This window comes from Typha latifolia, chromosome 14, assembly GCF_019914945.1.
Source record: "Typha latifolia isolate L0001 chromosome 14, TyphaL0001v2, whole genome shotgun sequence".
Taxonomy (NCBI): Eukaryota; Viridiplantae; Streptophyta; class Magnoliopsida; order Poales; family Typhaceae; genus Typha; species Typha latifolia.
Window position 1 is genome coordinate 9,802,769 of NC_133099.1, and position 17,297 is coordinate 9,820,065.

General features: G+C 41.9%; 1 protein-coding gene across 2 annotated transcripts; it reads right to left on the reverse strand.

Annotated features, from left to right (window-relative positions):
* Positions 1–829: 829 nt before the first annotated feature.
* On the reverse strand, positions 830–16,345 carry LOC140800947 (uncharacterized). 2 transcript variants are annotated; one of them, XM_073155890.1, is made up of 7 exons: positions 14,612–16,345; positions 11,608–11,698; positions 11,229–11,386; positions 11,079–11,130; positions 10,731–10,813; positions 2,710–2,803; positions 830–1,725 (listed from the first exon to the last, which is right to left on the reverse strand). In XM_073155890.1, the coding sequence occupies exons 1-7, from the start codon at positions 16,112–16,114 to the stop codon at positions 1,031–1,033; spliced, it is 2,676 nt and encodes an 891-aa protein (XP_073011991.1). In that variant the 5' UTR covers positions 16,115–16,345; the 3' UTR covers positions 830–1,030. The 2 variants fall into 2 exon arrangements, with proteins under 2 accessions (XP_073011991.1, XP_073011992.1); XM_073155891.1 differs by lacking the exon at positions 2,710–2,803.
* Between the last annotated feature and the right edge of the window lie 952 nt (positions 16,346–17,297).

A 17,297-nucleotide genomic window follows, 5' to 3' on the forward strand; every position in this document is an offset into this window, starting at 1 on the left:
AAGCTGTGTATTATGATTGTTGGGTATTTGAAGGAATTCTTGTTTACATTCCTATTCCTCTGTTTAGTTATCTGACTACCATTTTATTTCTAGACATGAAACCTACATGATAGTAATTGTGGTAACTTGTCTGAGTTCTAACATATGGTTTGACAAGACTATGACTTCATGATCGTATGCTTGTTGTCCACCGAATGCCATTCTGCCATCAGACTAGCCAGGATAGGCTCTCTCAATGCACTGAAATACTTTTTCGCTTGTAGATTAATGGCTCCACGAAATTTTCAGGAAATATAATCTTTTTATCTGGATCAGTAATGCAAGTTAGAAGGTCAATTGCTTCAACTATGTCACAGATAATATAGCCTTCGAGGTTACAACTAACTCTAGACTCCATTCTTTGCCCAGTATGTTTGAGCAAAAGCCTATTCTGTTCATCTCTCCTTTTAAGAGCAAACAGATTGCCTTTCTGGAAGATACTGTCTATTTAGTGCCGACCCAATCACTGTGCCAAAGCCAACTGATTCGATCTTCATTCAATCTGCACCTGTCCCGGTAGTGCTAATTTTAGTTTTTAAGCTGGAGCTCAAGGATCTGAAAGGACTTATGTCAACATCATTGTTCCTATTCTTCAATGGATAGTAGTAACTCTGCTTACCAGGACAATGACTAAATATGTAAAGATTGACTGGAAATTGGTTTCCCGAAGTATGCAATTAAGCAAGCGTAACATACTGTATGAACCAGAACAATGCCTAAATATCCACGAGCAATCATGCGATTGATTTAAGTTTAAAATGTTTCTGAATCAAGGTAAACTCACCAAAACTTTTCTAGCCAAAAAAATTGTACTGATATAACAACTAAATTGCAAAGACATGAATCCACACTGAAAATTACAATCTATCCCTCGTATGCACATTTCTGTAGCAGGGAATAAAAGAATAAATTTGTACTATAAAGGAGGAAAACCTGAGAATTCATGGTAGAAAATTACATCAGGAAAATTGAGAAAACAGAATGTTTTCAGCTAATTGAATAGATTGGATTGACGACCAAGTCGAAGTGGCAAACCAAAATTTTGGTATATCCTGATATCTCCACCTAGACTAGCCGTCACAACCACCAAACCCCATGCGCTTGCAGCCTCAGTGCTGCTGGTCCTGGTGCTATTACCACTGTACCATCCCCAGGATGAAGTTGACGAAGAAAAGGTAGAAGAGTCTGAAATCAAGGAGCATAATACACCAGAGTGCATAATAGAAGAAGCTGAAACAAATGACTCACTGCCAATTCCTGATCTAGAATGAGAAATGTCACAAAGTTCCTCATTGGAGAGTAATGTCTGCTCTGAGAAGCTCTTTTTAGGGAGAGGGGGGCAATGGCTCCGGTTGCTGGGGAACACATCTTCAAGGTTAGAAATCAAGCTTTCAGAATCAGTGCTTCCTAAATGGTTATCATTCCTGCCTCCAGACCAGGCCGGTAAAGAAGGTGATGCATAGTTACTTCCACAACCAGGCCAAGGAATTGCAACAGAAACATCTTTACAATAGAAGTGCTCGTGCGATCGGGTGGTAGTCCAATTCTTGCTTTTCCCTCCGGCATTGATGCTACGATTAACTTCACGTTTCCAGATATAGACATGAGAATCTTCACTTGCACAGATGACATACTTCCCATCTGAGGTATATGATGCCAATATTTGGCTGCTAGTATTTCGGAAACCTAGCACCAGAAAAGGTTTACCATCAGTGAGAAAATAGTAGTTGCTAAGGGAAGAACATTTTATTAGTCTTGCTTTTCTTAGACAGTTCCTATTGGGAATATCAAGGGACTCTGAAGATTCAAATGAAGCTCTGCAAGGCCTCTTTTTCAACAAGAAAGCTATTCTTAAATTCTTACAGTGATATTAAAGACAAATTATTTAATATTCTAATCTTGTACAGCTTCTTGCAAGAAGCATAGGTATTAGGGTGTAAATGAGCCAAGTTCGAGCGAGCTGAGCTCCGTTCAGCTCGGCTAGGCTTGAGATACTCCAAGTTGGGCTCAAGCTCAAGCTCGAGAAGAGCTGGCTAACAGCGCTCGGCTCAGCTCACACAAGTATTGAGCTGGCTTGCTCAGCTCAAGTGGCTCGCATTAAAATATTAAATATTAAATTATTTGATAGAGCACATATTGGGAGAGTATGGGTTTCTTGATACCATGACAATGAGATGAAGTGTTGACCAACATGCTCAATTTACTTGATTCAATGTTTTGACTTCTCCGGCTGCTCAAAAAGCTCATAGGCCTGCAGCCACATGTGCCTGACTCAGATTTTGCAGGTCAAATCCTGAATTGAACCGCGTCTGAATGCACCAAATATATTTTAGTCTGGGAGCCCTCATCTTTGAGTTGTCATGTGAAAAAAGAAATTATATACTGACATAATATATAATCTCAGCTTGTATATGTTGCTCTGTTGCTTTCTTGTCTTATATTTTGTTGACAGGGTTTTATATTTTAGGGGGATTTTGTTTGGAAGAGTGTAATGGCCTAATACGGTCTTTTATTTATTTATTATTATTCTCTATTAGGCTCATACTCAAGCTTTTCCCTACTTCAGCTTAAGCATGGGCACTTAAAAAAATATTAATAGCAATATAATCTTTAAGTAAATTATACGTAACATCTGCTCTATCATAAGTTACTTTTCATTGCTGGTTATACCTCTCAATTTGTGAACCATGTTTGTGCCATCAAATACCCTGATCTGTGAGTCAGCTGAGGTGATCAGGACTTCAGAAGGATTACCTGGAGCAAACTGTTCATAGTTGAATTAGTTAAGTGATGCATTATGTCAGTAGCATGAGCGCACTATAATGCAATAAAATATCTCTTTCAAGCAAATGTGGGAACTATCAATGTGCCAAAAGCATTCTGATGCAGGAAAGAGAGTTCAATGATCTTCCAAGGAAGAAATAATGCAAAGTATGAACTCAACTTCGTGCGTTGCTGGAACTATATGTCAAACATGACTTTGCAAATTTAACAAGGAGACAGATATGCATAACAAAGGTTAACCATACCAATCAGGGACCAAAAAGTTTAAAGGAAAGAAGAAAATTTGATATGAAGCCAAATTTGGCAGTTAAACATAGCAAAGTCAATATTTCTGAGGATTTCTATTGCACTTCTAATTACTTGGAAATACAAGACACTTTGAGGTCACCACTATGATTGAATATTATTTGAAACCAAAATCTTCGTAACAAGGATTTCTGTGATAGTAGTACGAGATATGACATGCCAATTGAGGGAAGAAAACATAGCAAAGTCAATATTTCTGAGGATTTCTATTGCACTTCTAATTACTTGGAAATACAAGACACTTTGAGGTCACCGCTATGATTGAATATTATTTGAAACCAAAATCTTCGTAACAAGGATTTCTGTGATAGTAGTACGAGATATGACATGCCAATTGAGGGAAGAAAACAGATTGTAAGCCTTTGTAGAGCCTAGATATTGTTGATGTAACGGACACAATTTGTATAGAAGTTGGAGCATACTTGATTCAAGGCATAAAGTATCTTGCGGCTAAAAATTGAGAATATTCAAATTAAAGGACAAATTTTGGTAACTCGAGGTTGATCAACACTAGAAGGTATCTATTTGAACTGTACACCAAATTGACTCCAATTCAAGGATCTGTTTTCTTTTTTTATTTTATTTTGAGAAAATTCAACTGAACTGGATGATTTTCCACATATTCTTTCAGAATTTGAGACTGGGCAGAAATTTTGGAAAAACCAACATTTTGCATTAATGGCTGGAATTCCAATCAATGAATTCAAAAATTTGGCTCGAGATCAACCCTTATGAGATAGCTCTAAGATTTGATACACCAATTAGACTCCAAGATTTGATATTTCACTACTTTCTTTTAGATATTTTTGAAATTAGGCCAAAAAATTTGGAGAAAACTCAAATTTATATTCATGGCCAAAATTCCAATGAATAATTGCAAAATTTGGATGAAGATGAAATCATGTGGAGTAGATCTATTTGATCCTACCATAATTAAATTCCAATTTTATGACGTTTCCCTTAATTTTATCTATTAAGCATGGTACCAAGCAACATAAGGGTTTCCTAAGGAAAGTGCTATATAGAACTCCAGATCAACTCAGATGTTTGGTTTGAAACCTGATTTTGTTGAAATATTGATTTAACCAAGAGAAGAAAAACAACTTTGACGAGAATTATCCATGATTAATAGAAATTAAAATGTTTCTATCGAACAAGAAACCTAAAACTGAAGTAAACTAGAGTATTGAACTGAAAAATATAAAAACACCACGGACTTCCATGAAATATCTAATAGGCAATTCCAAGTAGGTGTTTTTGACCTGCTATAGCATTTTTATATTTCAACATAAAATAGATCAATATAGAGCCAATTTCGTATGTTAATGGTTTTAGAGTACTTCAGTTTCAGGATAAAAAGGATATTTTATTCTTGAATCAACTCAAATCTGAGATTATGAATTAAACCGGAGTGCTGTAAGAGGAGGTTCGAAATTAAAAACTTGAAAAAATTTCAGAGGATTTCAGGTCTGCTATAACTGGATACCAGAAGACCAATTACAGCAGTTTTTTAGCACCCATGTAGCTGGTTCAAGTAATTCCTAATGAAGGAGATAAGGATTCTCCATCAAGGCAGGGTATCCAAGGATGCAGATAACTGATGAATCTACAGTTCTCACACTGGCAAGTTGGCCTTATTACCAGGCTTCAGACTACTTGTGTCACGTAGAAGAGAATAAGACCTAGGCTTTCCTTTTATTAAAGCAAACAGAATATGTCATCCATTCTAAATCATAGCAGCATGAGGCTTTCTTAAGAGCCAAGAAACCATAAAATCTATGCAGTGGTGCCTAACATCTAACTATGATGATCATCCATGCATAAGTGACTACTGGCTAAGATTAGACAACGTAGAGACTAGAAACTTTGACTTCTGTAAATTCAATGGGATGAATTACATCCCATTGAAACTGAATCATGAAACAATAAGAAATCCAAACCTAGAATGAGTTTGGAGAGAGGAGAAGAAAAGAGAATTTTGGTGGAATGTTTCATGTATTTGAAAAAGAGGGTTCAGCCCTATTTACACAAGTCCACAATAAAATAAGATAAATTTAAATGATAGACATTCTAATAACTCTAATACCCCCCCTCAAACTCAAGGTGGATTATAAACCGAGAGTTTGCTAACTAAATGTTCAAAGCGTGGAAGGGGAAGAGACTTCGTGAAGAAGTCAGCAATCTGCTCCCAGTTGCTGAGGCGATGGAGTGAAATTGTGCCAGCTCTGTACTCCTAGCGAGTATAGTGAATGTCGACTTCAATGTGCTTTGTCCTCTCATAGAAGACAGGATTTTCAGCTAACTTTTTAGTATTATCATTGTCGACATGAAGAGGGGTTGGAAGGTGTAAAGAAACACCCATATCACTAAGGAGACGACGAAGCCAAACAACCTCCTTAGTAGTCGCACACATGGCACGATACTCTGACTCAGTACTAGAAAGAGACACCATATTCTACTTCTTGCTACGCCAAAAAATCAGAGAGTCTCCTAAGAAAATGCAGAAGCCTGTAGTAGACTTCCGATCAGATTTGTCACTAGCATAATCTGCATCGGAATAAGCTTGCAGAGCCAAGATGGACGTCGATAGCATAAAAAGAGAGCGAGTGATGGTGTCACATAGGTACCGAAGAATGCGTATAAGTGCAGCATAATGAGCAGATCGAGGAGCCTGCATGAACTGAGCGACAAGACCAACTGCATAAGAAATGTTAGGCTGAGTAATGGTCAGATATACGAGTGCCCCGACAAGCTGACGATATCTGATCGGATCTGGAAGAAGCTGACCATCATCGGGCTGAAGCTTTACATGAAGCTCAACTGGAGTAGCAGCAGGACGAGTATCGGTGATGGTGGCACGACTGAGAATGTCGGTAATATACTTTTGCTAAGATAGCAAAAGACCATGAGATGACTAGGCAATTTCGATCCCCAAGAAATACCGAAGAGGACCGAGGTCCTTCATCTCAAACTGATGCTGAAGATGATGCTGAAGGGAGCGGATGCCAACTGAGTCATCTCCGGTGATAATCATATCATCAACATATAGAAGAAGAATGACCCGACCCTGAGCAGAAGACCGCAGAAACATAGATGGCTCGAAGGGGCTCTCCCGAAATTCGTAGGCTGTGAGAACACTATGAAATCGATCAAACCAGGCACGAGGGGCCTGCTTAAGCCCATAGATAGCTCGTCGCAGACGACAAATGTGACCTGGAGGAAGAGGGAAACCAGGTGGAGGGTCCATATATACCTCCTCGTCAAGAAGACCATGAAGAAACGCATTCTTCACATCCATCTGATGTAAAGGCCACTGGCGACTGGAAGCAATGGCAAGAAGAGTGCGAACAGAAGTCATCCGGGCCACTGGAGCAAAGGTCTCCTCATAGTCTATCCCATATTCTTGAGTGAAGCCCCGAGCAACTAGACGAGCTTTGTACCTAGCAATGGATCCATCAGGTCGATACTTGACCTTGAAGATCCATTTGCAGCTGACAGGCATGATGTCTGGTGGGCAAGGGATAACATCCCAAGTATGCATCTGCTAAAATGCCTGAAGCTCATCTGCCATGGCCTGCTGCCACTCTAGAACCTGGATGGCCTCACGATATGACCTGGGTTGAGGAATGGAGTGGATGGCTGCAAGAAAGGTGTGAAACTGGGGAGAGTATGTAGCGGAGGACATCAAAAAACCATACCAATTAGGAGGGCGATGCTCACGCACTGGATAACGACGAGCAGGTGCAGGAACCGTCACAGTAGATTATGGGACCGTCGGAGGAATACTACCAGTGGAGGGAGCCTCAGCTGTAGGACGGGGACAAGACCTGCGAGTGTAGAAGTATGGTAGGGTCGTCATAGGAGGGGGGTACTCCTCTGGAGGAGTTGGAATCTCAGTAAGAGAGTGATCTAAAGTGGCAGATGGAGGTGATAGTAAAGGAATGTTTATGAGTAGAGGAGCATCAGGTAAGTTGGGGACTGATGGTGGAGCTGGGGTAGGAACATCTGAGGGGACAGAGGATAGGACAGGTGTAGGGAGATCCAGAAATGATAACTCCGAAGGAGACAAATCATCGGAGGTGAAGGGTATCTCTTCCAGAAAGGTGACATGGCGTGATATCCTATGCTCAGAACTGTATCCTAGAAAGACACATTTAGCTGCCCGAGGGGACAACTTATTACGTTCACCTAGAGGAAGAAGAACAAAACAGGTACACCCAAAAACACGAAGATGACCATACGAGGGTGAAGTACCATAGAGATGATCATACGGAGTCACACCATCAAAGACAGATGATGGGGTTCGATTGATAAGATAGAGAGCAGTGAGAAGAGCCTCAGTCCAATACGAACGAGGGACAAAAGCCTCAAGAAGGAGAGCACGAGTGGTCTCAAGGAGATGGCGATGCTTTTGTTCGACAACTCCATTCTGAGCAGGGGTATAAGGACAGGACTGCTGAGATAGGGTGCCGGCAGAAGCATGAATAGAACGAAACTCAGATGAGAGATACTCCCGAACCCCATCAGATCGGAATATCCTAATAGAACGGCCAAACTGAGTACGAACTATAGAAGAGAAATCATGGTATATCTGACATACCTCAGATCGCTGCCGCATAAGGTAAACCCAAGTGAAACGAGAGAAATCATCAATGAAGCAGACATAATAAAGAAAACCAAGACCCGAAGAGAACGGAGCAGGACCTCAAATATCAGAATGCACAAGATGAAAAGGGGAATCAGATATATTCTCACTAAGAGCAAAAGGAAGGGCCCGGTGTTTTGCCAACCCACAGCCAATACAAGGAGACAAACGAGAAAAATGACTACTGCCTAAGCACCCAGACCGGGACAAGGTCTTGAGGCGTTGACTCGATACATGACCTAATCGTCGATGTCATAGATCTGAAGTAGAAAGAGGAGTGACTGGACAAGCACTAGGATGAGGTGATGGAAGGTGAAGCTAATCTAGATAGTAAAGTCCGTGAATCCGACTACCGATCCCAATCCTCTGGCCTATAGACGGGTCCTGCACAACACAAGAAGTAGACGAGAAGGATATAGTGTAACCAGAGTCAGAAAGCTGAGTAATAGAAATGAGACTCATGGTTAGACCGGGAACAAGCCAAACATCAGATAAGGTAAGACGGCCAGTAGTATCCGTGGATGGGGTGACCAATGTGAGATAGGATAACGGGTCCCATCAGCCGTGTGAACATGAGGAATAGCAAGTGGGGCAGGTGTGAGGCTAGTAAAAATGGAGTCACCAATCATATGATGTGAGGCACCTGAGTCAAAAATCCAGGGTTTAGTCATACCAGAGGCAGTAGAGGCAGAAGTGGAGGCGCCAGTGAAGCTGAAAGCTCCATGAATGAGCTGCTGGATCTACTGAAGCTGTGCACTACTGAAGATGGGATCAGTGGAGTGAAGAGCTGGACTGGTGCTTGGACTAGCAGTCGAGGAAGACAAGTGACGACTCTTGTCCTTACTTGATCCCCCTTTGGCAGAACGGGGAACAAGCTCAGGATGAAATCGATAGCAACGAGCGGCAAGATGACCAGGACAGCCACAATGAGTGCACATAGGTTGCGATGAGTGATGCTCTCGTCCGGACACATGAGTGACACGAGCAGCAGTAGAAATGTCAGGCTGGACTGATATAGGGGCAGGTGTAACACCAAGCACACTCTCTACGACGACAGAAGGCTGTGTAGGTGTAATCTGCTGAGATGGCAAGAGACGCTGCCTAAGTTCCTCAGCTTGTAGCTCAACTATGGCACTGTCCAGACTAGGGAGAGTGGAGCGGTGCAATAAATGACGAGTGAGATCCCCAAATTCCGGACGAAGGGCAGACAGGAACTCCATCAAGTGATCCTCATCACGATGTCGCTGAGCAGCCACTGAATCAGTAGGGCAAAAAGTAGGCTTCATTGACGTGAGCTCACGCCAAATGTTAGTCATACGGGCATAAAAATCCTGGATAGTGAGTTGACCTTGTCTGGCCTCGTGAGCGTCACGATGGAGTTGAAAGTGCCCCATCAGACTCGATTGCACGAATCGACGACTGAGATGGGTCCAGATGGCCTACGCAGAGGGCAAGGTCTGGAGCTGAGGCCGAAACGATCGATCAACCTGTAGAATGAGGTAGGTGCAGACCTCCATGTCACATAAGGCCCACTCATCATACTCTGGAGACGGAACCTCTGTCTGAATAGTCTTGAGTGCGGTAGACTCAAAAGAAGCCACAAAAGTAGTATGGATGATAGTGCAAGCGGGAGCGCACCCCGTAGACATGCCATCAACATGCCCGAGAAGACGTCGCCCGCGAAGGACGATCTCAATAGAAGAGGCCCATGTGATCCAGTCTTGTTGAGTGACAAGAAGAAATCCGACTAGTGATACACTCTCACGACCAACCGGGACATAAGATGCCATTGAAAAGGACGAAAAAATTGTCAAGCACTTGAGGGTGATTCACAATTTTCTCGCTTAGGCCTTTCGTCGAACACTTGGAGTGCGGAGAAATTAACTTCAATTTCGATCAAACAGTTTCCTTATTTCACTATTTGGATGAAAGGAAGCAAGTATGGCCTTCACTATGTGGCCTTCACTGAGCTGGAGTGAGTGAGAGAAGATGGCTGAACGAGGAGCCGTAACCCAGCCGTTGAAGGATGGCTTCACGACAGCTACAGCTGTTGGTCGAAGCCGAGCTTGAGGAGGGTGACCAGTGAAGACTACCTTCTCTCCGATGGGAGAGCTTGAGCTACAAAATCAGACTTGCCGATGAAGGAAGGAATTTGAGGCTGTTGAGAGAGCTCACCGACAGCAGCAAGCAAAAAAAAAAAAAAAAAAAAAAAAAAAAATTGGTCGAAACAGAGCTCGAGGAAAGTGACCGATGGCCCTCCAACGGCGAGGCCCTCGACTGGAAGGAAGATGCGACGGGCAGCAACCTCTAACAGCGACGCCCTCGACTGAAGGAAGGAGGCGGTTGAGAGAGCTCACCAGCGGCCGCGGAAAAAAAAAAATTGTCGATCCCGAGCTCGAGGAAGGCGACCGGTGAAAAAGGAGCTACCCTCCAACAGTGACACCCTCGACTAGGAGAGAGGCGCGACGAGCAGCGACGCCCTCGACTGGAAGGTGCGACGGGCAACGATGGCGGGCAGGACGATGGGCAGCGATGAAATGGAGTCTCCGGTGAGGAAAATTTTTTTTTTGATGCTCAATTGGAGTGGTGAAGTCCAGGGGCAGTTGAAAAAAAAAATTATTCATTGATCGAAGAGCTCTGATACCATAAAACAATAAGAAATCCAAACCTAGAATGGGTTTGGAGAGAGGAGAAGAAAAGAGAATTTTGGTGGAATGTTTCATGCATTTGAAAGAGAGGGCTCAGCCCTATTTACACAAGTTCACAATAAAATAAGATAAATTTAAATGATAGACATTCTAATAACTCTAATAAATTAGATCAGTACAAATCAATTGGTCATCAAGAATTGAATTCTAACATTTCAAATATAAACTATCAAGAAAGCACTCATAAGAAACATAAGATCTCAAGTGTTTTGCTGTTTTCCAATTATTAAAGGCTCTCGATTAAGCACCTGGAATCCAGTAATCTTTTTAGCACGAGACTTCCTCTTCTTGTTGCGTATATCAATCTGCGCTTCCAGATAAAGTTTGCAATCTATTCATTACAAAATGCACAAAAGAAGTTGTTAGGGCATCAAAATTCAATACAGAAGTAATCAATATGCAAAAATAGAGATGGCATCACAGCATACAGCAGTTGTCAATTAACAAAATATCAAACTGATTTTCATAATCTAAAGTGCTAGCAAAATTTTTACTTATAAGCTACTAGCATGCGGTATCCTATTGAGTGACTATTCAACTTAGCCATGAATGCTTAATGTAAGATATAAAAGAACTTCCTCATGTAAAGTTTATACCGGATGTCTTGTAGAAGCGACAACTCCCCTTATGTGAACCAACTAAAGCGCCCTTTCAAAGATTGATTAAAAACCATCACTAACTTAAAGAATAAACGACATCAGCAGAAAATTAATACAACAATAAACAATATTGGGAGATATTTGCACCTGACCATCAGGGGTGTAGCAAGTGGCTGTGACCATTTCATGAAGATCGCTCCAGTCAACAACTAAACGTTCCGGTATGCTCCATATGCGGACCTTGGCATCAAGAGATCCACTAATGAAATATCTATCATCTACTGGATTGAACTGGATAGATGTCACTGTTCAACCGGTCCCACATGCAAGGACAAAGTTTGTTAAATAGAAAAAGTGAAAAACAATAACATCAAAATAAACATGTGAACTGCAAAATTCATTGAATTGCAGAACTGACTATCCGTAAGATGAAAGCTCAATAATCAATGCATCTATTACATTAATTATTGCTGGGTTAGAAGGAAAAGAAGCAGAAACATGGAAAGAGAAACAAAGATTATCTTACCATAATCATTGTGTGCAAACAACTTCAAGCAAGTCTTGCTTTCCATGTCCCACAATCTCACTGTTTTGTCCATTGACGATGATAACAAATACTGCAAAGCAATAAGATGGTTACAAGCTAAAATTGTTGTGGATGATCATTTTTTAAATACTACTATGATTATGACAGGTTACATATATGAGAATCACTTGGTGTGGTAGTGTGGTTTGCCCTCAGTATCTAATTGGTCATAAGTTCAGCCACTTCAGAGATGAGGGTAGGGCTATGCTTATCTTCCCTCATCACACCCCATATAGAGGAGAGCCTTGTGAACTGGGATGGCCAAATTTATTTAGACATATGGGAAAAAATAATTAACTGAAGCAATAAATTTTTAGTTGCCGTTTTATAGAACCATAATTCAATTCTTCAGATGCTATCTGGCCTTTCTATCAGCCAGGAAAGAAAGAGTAAGCTTTACTTTCACCGGGCCTGCACTTGTCATGTGAAATGTTGATTGCTTGTTGAACCTTGTGAATCACGTGAAAGTAGGATACTCCAAACTCGGGGGGAATTTCAAATATCCTTCTTTCTCCAAGAGAATTCTGATCTAGGATTTTCATCAACTGTATCCACCTGCTCGAGCTGTCAGCAGATAAAGACTGCTCAAGAGTGGAAGGGGGCATAGTGACCATCAGTCTGACCGATGGGTTTTGTTTGTTACCGAATGGGTAAGTTACCAATCCCTAAAACAGACTATGTAATGTAGGACACCAAATCCATGTATCTTTATTTCTCGCTGGAGTTGATCCTAAAGAGATACCACTTCCTCACAAATTTATCGAATTGGGACCTTTTGGCTCAACTTTATCCCAGTTTTACAAAAGGAGCAACCCCTTTTCACCTTGAATTGGTCAAAATACGTGGAATTTCTAACTTTTCTTGGAGGATTAGATCCAATAACAGGGGGTCTATGGTTATGTTAATTGAGTACAGCAAAATTTGGATTGTAATTCCCATAGTTTCAAGTTCGGCTGATCCTGAGTGGGATCAGCCTCGATCCCACCTGACACGGGCTCTTCCTCTCTTCTCTCTCTATTTTTTTTTTCATTTATTCTCTCACCGATGCCCCATCTCTCTCATTTCTCTCTACTCTCTCCCTCTAGCATCTCCCTCTCTCTTCTTCTTCCTCTCTTTCTTTTCTCCACTCTCTCGTTTCTCTCTCAGTAACAGAGTGAGATAGAGAGACAAGAGAGAGAGTGGAAAGTGAGAGTGAGAGAGGGAGGGGGAGATTGAGAGAGAGAGAGAGAGAGAGAGAGAGAGAGAATAGAGAAAAGAAATGAAAAAAATCAGAGAAAAAAATTACCATGCGACAGTAAAAGAGAGGAAGAGAGATTGAGAGAGAAAGAGAGAGAAAGGGGGAGAGAAAAGAAATAAAAGAATAAAATTTGCCTTGTGGTAATAAGAGAGAGAAAGTAGAGAGAAGAAATGAAAGAAAATTAGAAAAAAATTTGCTTTGGTAGAATAGAGAAAGGGAGGAAAAGAGAGATAAGAGAAAAAAAAGAGAGAGTCAACTCGATATCCATCAAAGTTTTGATTAAGTAATTGAATGTAAATTTAGTTTTTAGATTTCATACGTGAATAATTATTATTTTCTTATCATTTTTCTAAATTTTTAGAAATTTTTTCATATTTTTAAATAATATTTAGAATTTCTATGATAAAAAAATAGTTTGATCTGCTACGGGTGGCCGATACAGCTGATACAACCGATACAGCCAATACGACCGATATAGTCGATACGACTGATACGGCCGATATGTATCGTTTTTTCAAATGGTCGATCTCGATCCCAATATTGAATTTTGGAACCTTGGTAATTCCCCATAGTTGACAAATAGAGGAGTCGCCAAGCTTCTCAAGTGAAGTGAGGTAGCTTAGGCTTCGATGGCAGGAGCATTTATGTTCACGACGGTAGACATGCATGATGGTGGGAGATCGTGACCATAGCAGCTTGTTACATGCTAGATCAATTCTAGTACAAGTACGACTATAGATAGAAGTCCATATGAGAGCTAGGTAAAGTTTCCAAAGTTTCCTTAGTGCCAAAATACCTTGTTCCTAAATATCAAGCATATTTTCTCATCCACAGTCTTCAAGTATTTCATCTTTGAAAATTGCGATCACCTTAGCTAACCAAGATTTTTGAACCAAGGCAAGGATTCTACACCACAGACACTCAGGCAGAAATTAATCATCATCATTTCTATTTTAATTTGAAAACGGCTTAGGTTTATCTATTTTACATTGGTCAACTAGTCTTGAAGTTTCATCAGAGACGGAATAGTGACAACCAAAACTTAATGAAAATTAAAGCCAAAACTCATTGATTAATGATGAAACTGTCAAGATTTCTGGTTTCCACATTTATTTTGACCACAATAGGCTAAAACATTCTTTTGGCATAAAGTATTCATACTTTCGAGGGGTTAAAACTGAAACCAACTGAAACTTCTAATGACAATGTATTGAAAAGAATCAAAATATGCTTAATAGGGTTACTGTCAAGCTTAGCCAAGCCACACTTTCTTGCAAGGTCCAAAGATATTTGAATATCTTTGCATTTTCATTGCGCATTACATGCATGCAAGAACATTCACATTTATTAGCTAAAGAATATTATCAGTCTAAACAAATTGAATGAGCAAGCTAAAAAGAGAAAATCGGTGAAACGGACAAGTTTCTGATGTGTACAGATCAATGAAAAAAGGGATTGCCTGAATGGATTTTCATAATACAATCAATGATTTGATGAAAAATGAGATGTAACGTAGTAAAAGGGTAGTTTACTGAACACATGAGAATGTTGACCAATTAATTATGGGAGTGGTACCTATTCTAATTTTTCTCTCTCTTACCAAGCATATACTCAAAACCAAGTTAAAGATTCCACAAACGATTAAGGTGGATCAAACAATGTAGCTTACATGAATGGAGAAGTTTGGAATGTGAGTTGAGGGTGGACCTGAGATTTCGACCAAGAGAGGTCAAGGACATCATCCAAGTGACCTTCGAAGGAGCAAACGGGCTTCTCAGAGAGTGAAAAGATTGTCTCCGGCATAACAATATAATCGGGAATAGATTTCTTACTACTCTTGCCCCTTCTCGTTGTCTTGGAGGTTTGGGCCCCAAGGAGAGCCGAACAACCCTTTTGCTGTCGGAGGGAGGACGAGAAGGCATTGCCTTCAAGGACCTGCCAGACGTGAACAATGCGATCTTCGCCAGCACTGGCTAAGTAACGGGAGTCAGAGCTGAACTTGATGCTCCATATAGAACCCTGATGGGCGTGGATTTCCTGGCACATGTAGAGTCCTGTGAGCTCCTTGTAGGATTTACCATGCTGATGGACTTTCAATCGTTCTGAGGAATTGGAGGAGTTAGTGCCAGAAGTCGCTCCTCCTGGATCCCCTCTCTCCTTGTCCGAGATAAGCCCGGTCACCGAGCTGGCGACGAGCTTGATGTTCTTTAGCCAATTTCCCTTCTTCCTGCCGCTCCGCTTGGAGCTCTTGTGGGTACTCGCATTGTTCCTCCGGTCGCCACCCAAATTGGCCCTGCGCATTAGCTCCTTGACTATGGGAGAATAGCCAAGGAACTTCTCAAACTCGTCCAAGGTCAGCTGCAAGCCGGTCTGCAAGTCGTTGAGCCTACCCCACGTCTCATCCTTGCCGAGTTCGCTGACCACAAATTCCTTCCCTGTGTCCAAGTTCTTTATTATCACGAAATCGCTGCCACCATCCGCAGTTCCTCCTGACGATCCGTCTCCGAATTGTCCTCCTTCGAGGCCCGACCTCGGCCTGCTGATAGGGGAGCCGTGCAGGTCCAGCAGAAAGGGAGGGGCAGAGGAGGAACGCGAGAGTGCAGGTTGGGCAGCGAGGGCTGCCACCTTGGTGTCAGACTTGCAACGGGCAATGACGCGCGAACCCGCTTCTGCCACTGCCTGGGGATCATTGTCAGCAGGCAAAATACGACGGGACATGGCGCGTTCGGGAGCCATCGTAAAGTTGCCATCGCCGCCGCCGCCGCTGCAGCTGCTGCTGCAGAAGGACAGGCCCTTGCCGCTGGCGAGGCCCATACCCTGGAGGAGACGACGGCGACGCTCCTTGATGGAGATAGGCTCGGCCATCCAGAGGCCGTAGTCGTAGCCCTTTCCCTCGTCATCAATGTCATCCGAGAAGGAGACTTGTCGGAATCCGGATGGAGGGGCGATGGCTGAGGCAAAGGAGATTCGTAGGTCGTCCTCATCAGATCCGGATGATGGAAAGTCGGCGTCAATAGAGATGCCGGAGGGGACCCGATCAAGAGACTCGAAGAAACAATCCTCCTCATCCATCTCCTCCTCGGCACAATGATCCTCGTGGTTGCACACTTCCTCCGCCTTACCGTCATGTCTTCCTTGTCCCTCTTCCTCTTCTTCTCCTTCTTCTTCTTCTTTTTCTCCTTCTTCTTCCCCCCATAGCTTTTCCGTCATGTTGGATCCGTCTGCAGTTCGAGGCAAGAGCAGCACCGACCACACCCATAATCTGGGATCTTCCTTCCTTCCTTCCTTCCTTCCTTCCTTTGCGAGCGTGGGTTGAGGAACGAGGGGAGATCGGAATGCTTTGCAATGGTCCAAGTGGAGGGTCGTCCGTACATTACGTGACGCTGAAACAGGATATGTCTAAGCCACGGAAAGGCTGAAAACCGACTCTCATTCATTCCCATGTCCAGAGGCAAAAGCCGGTCCCCCTCTTACACTCCTGCTATTCAGATCTCGTCATACATCATCTCTACATGTCTTCTCACTTCTATTTGTTTTCTACTGCCTGTTTTGCCATTCCTCTTTTCTTTCTTTTTTTTTTTTGTTAGAAAGGTTAATGTATTAACCTTAAAAAAAAGGCACAAAAAAGTTTTATTTGATTATAAGTTTTTCCTATTTTAACTATTACAACTAGGAGGTGTAAATGAGCTGAGCCCAGCTTAGCTCGAGCTTGATTTAAGCTAAAAAAAGAATCTAGTTCGATGAGGCTCGAACTTGGCTCGTCAGCTCTTGGGGGATAGGCTTTCTGCTCACTGTCAGTGCTACAATGGATCATCCTGAACTTCGGCAATGGTTTGGGCTGCATCACCGAAAAGCCTGGCCTACTTCAGAAGTCAGCACAACTCCTACCCTCTAAGCTCTTTTCCCTCTTTGCTGTCATTGTCGTCTTCTCCTTCGCCCTCCTCGTGTTCATCTGTCTCCATACGGTATTTTCCAATGATCAAGTTCCTTTTTTCCATCTTAAAAGTTGAGATAAATATAATACCATCAGGGCAAAAGTTAAACTTTGAAATTACAAGTTGGTTAATTTCTTTAATCACTTAAGTATTTATAAAGTGAAATTTTTAATAGTAATCCGGTTCGAACTATGAAATTATACAAAAATGAGTAAATTTAAAGGATTAAAAATCTCCTAGCACATAAATCTTCAAAACTTTTTTGAAGGAAAAGAAAAGAGTAGTAATAATGCAGGGAATCAATGACTTCAATTTGTTATCTTCACTGGCTGGGTTTCCATGCAGATAGTCGCCATAGGTGCCTCAGGTGGTGAAGATGGATAGATTTTAGATTTTGACAGTGAGTGGTGACCAATGAAGATGGGTTTTAGGTTTCAGTGGAAGGCGTTTAGGTCTAA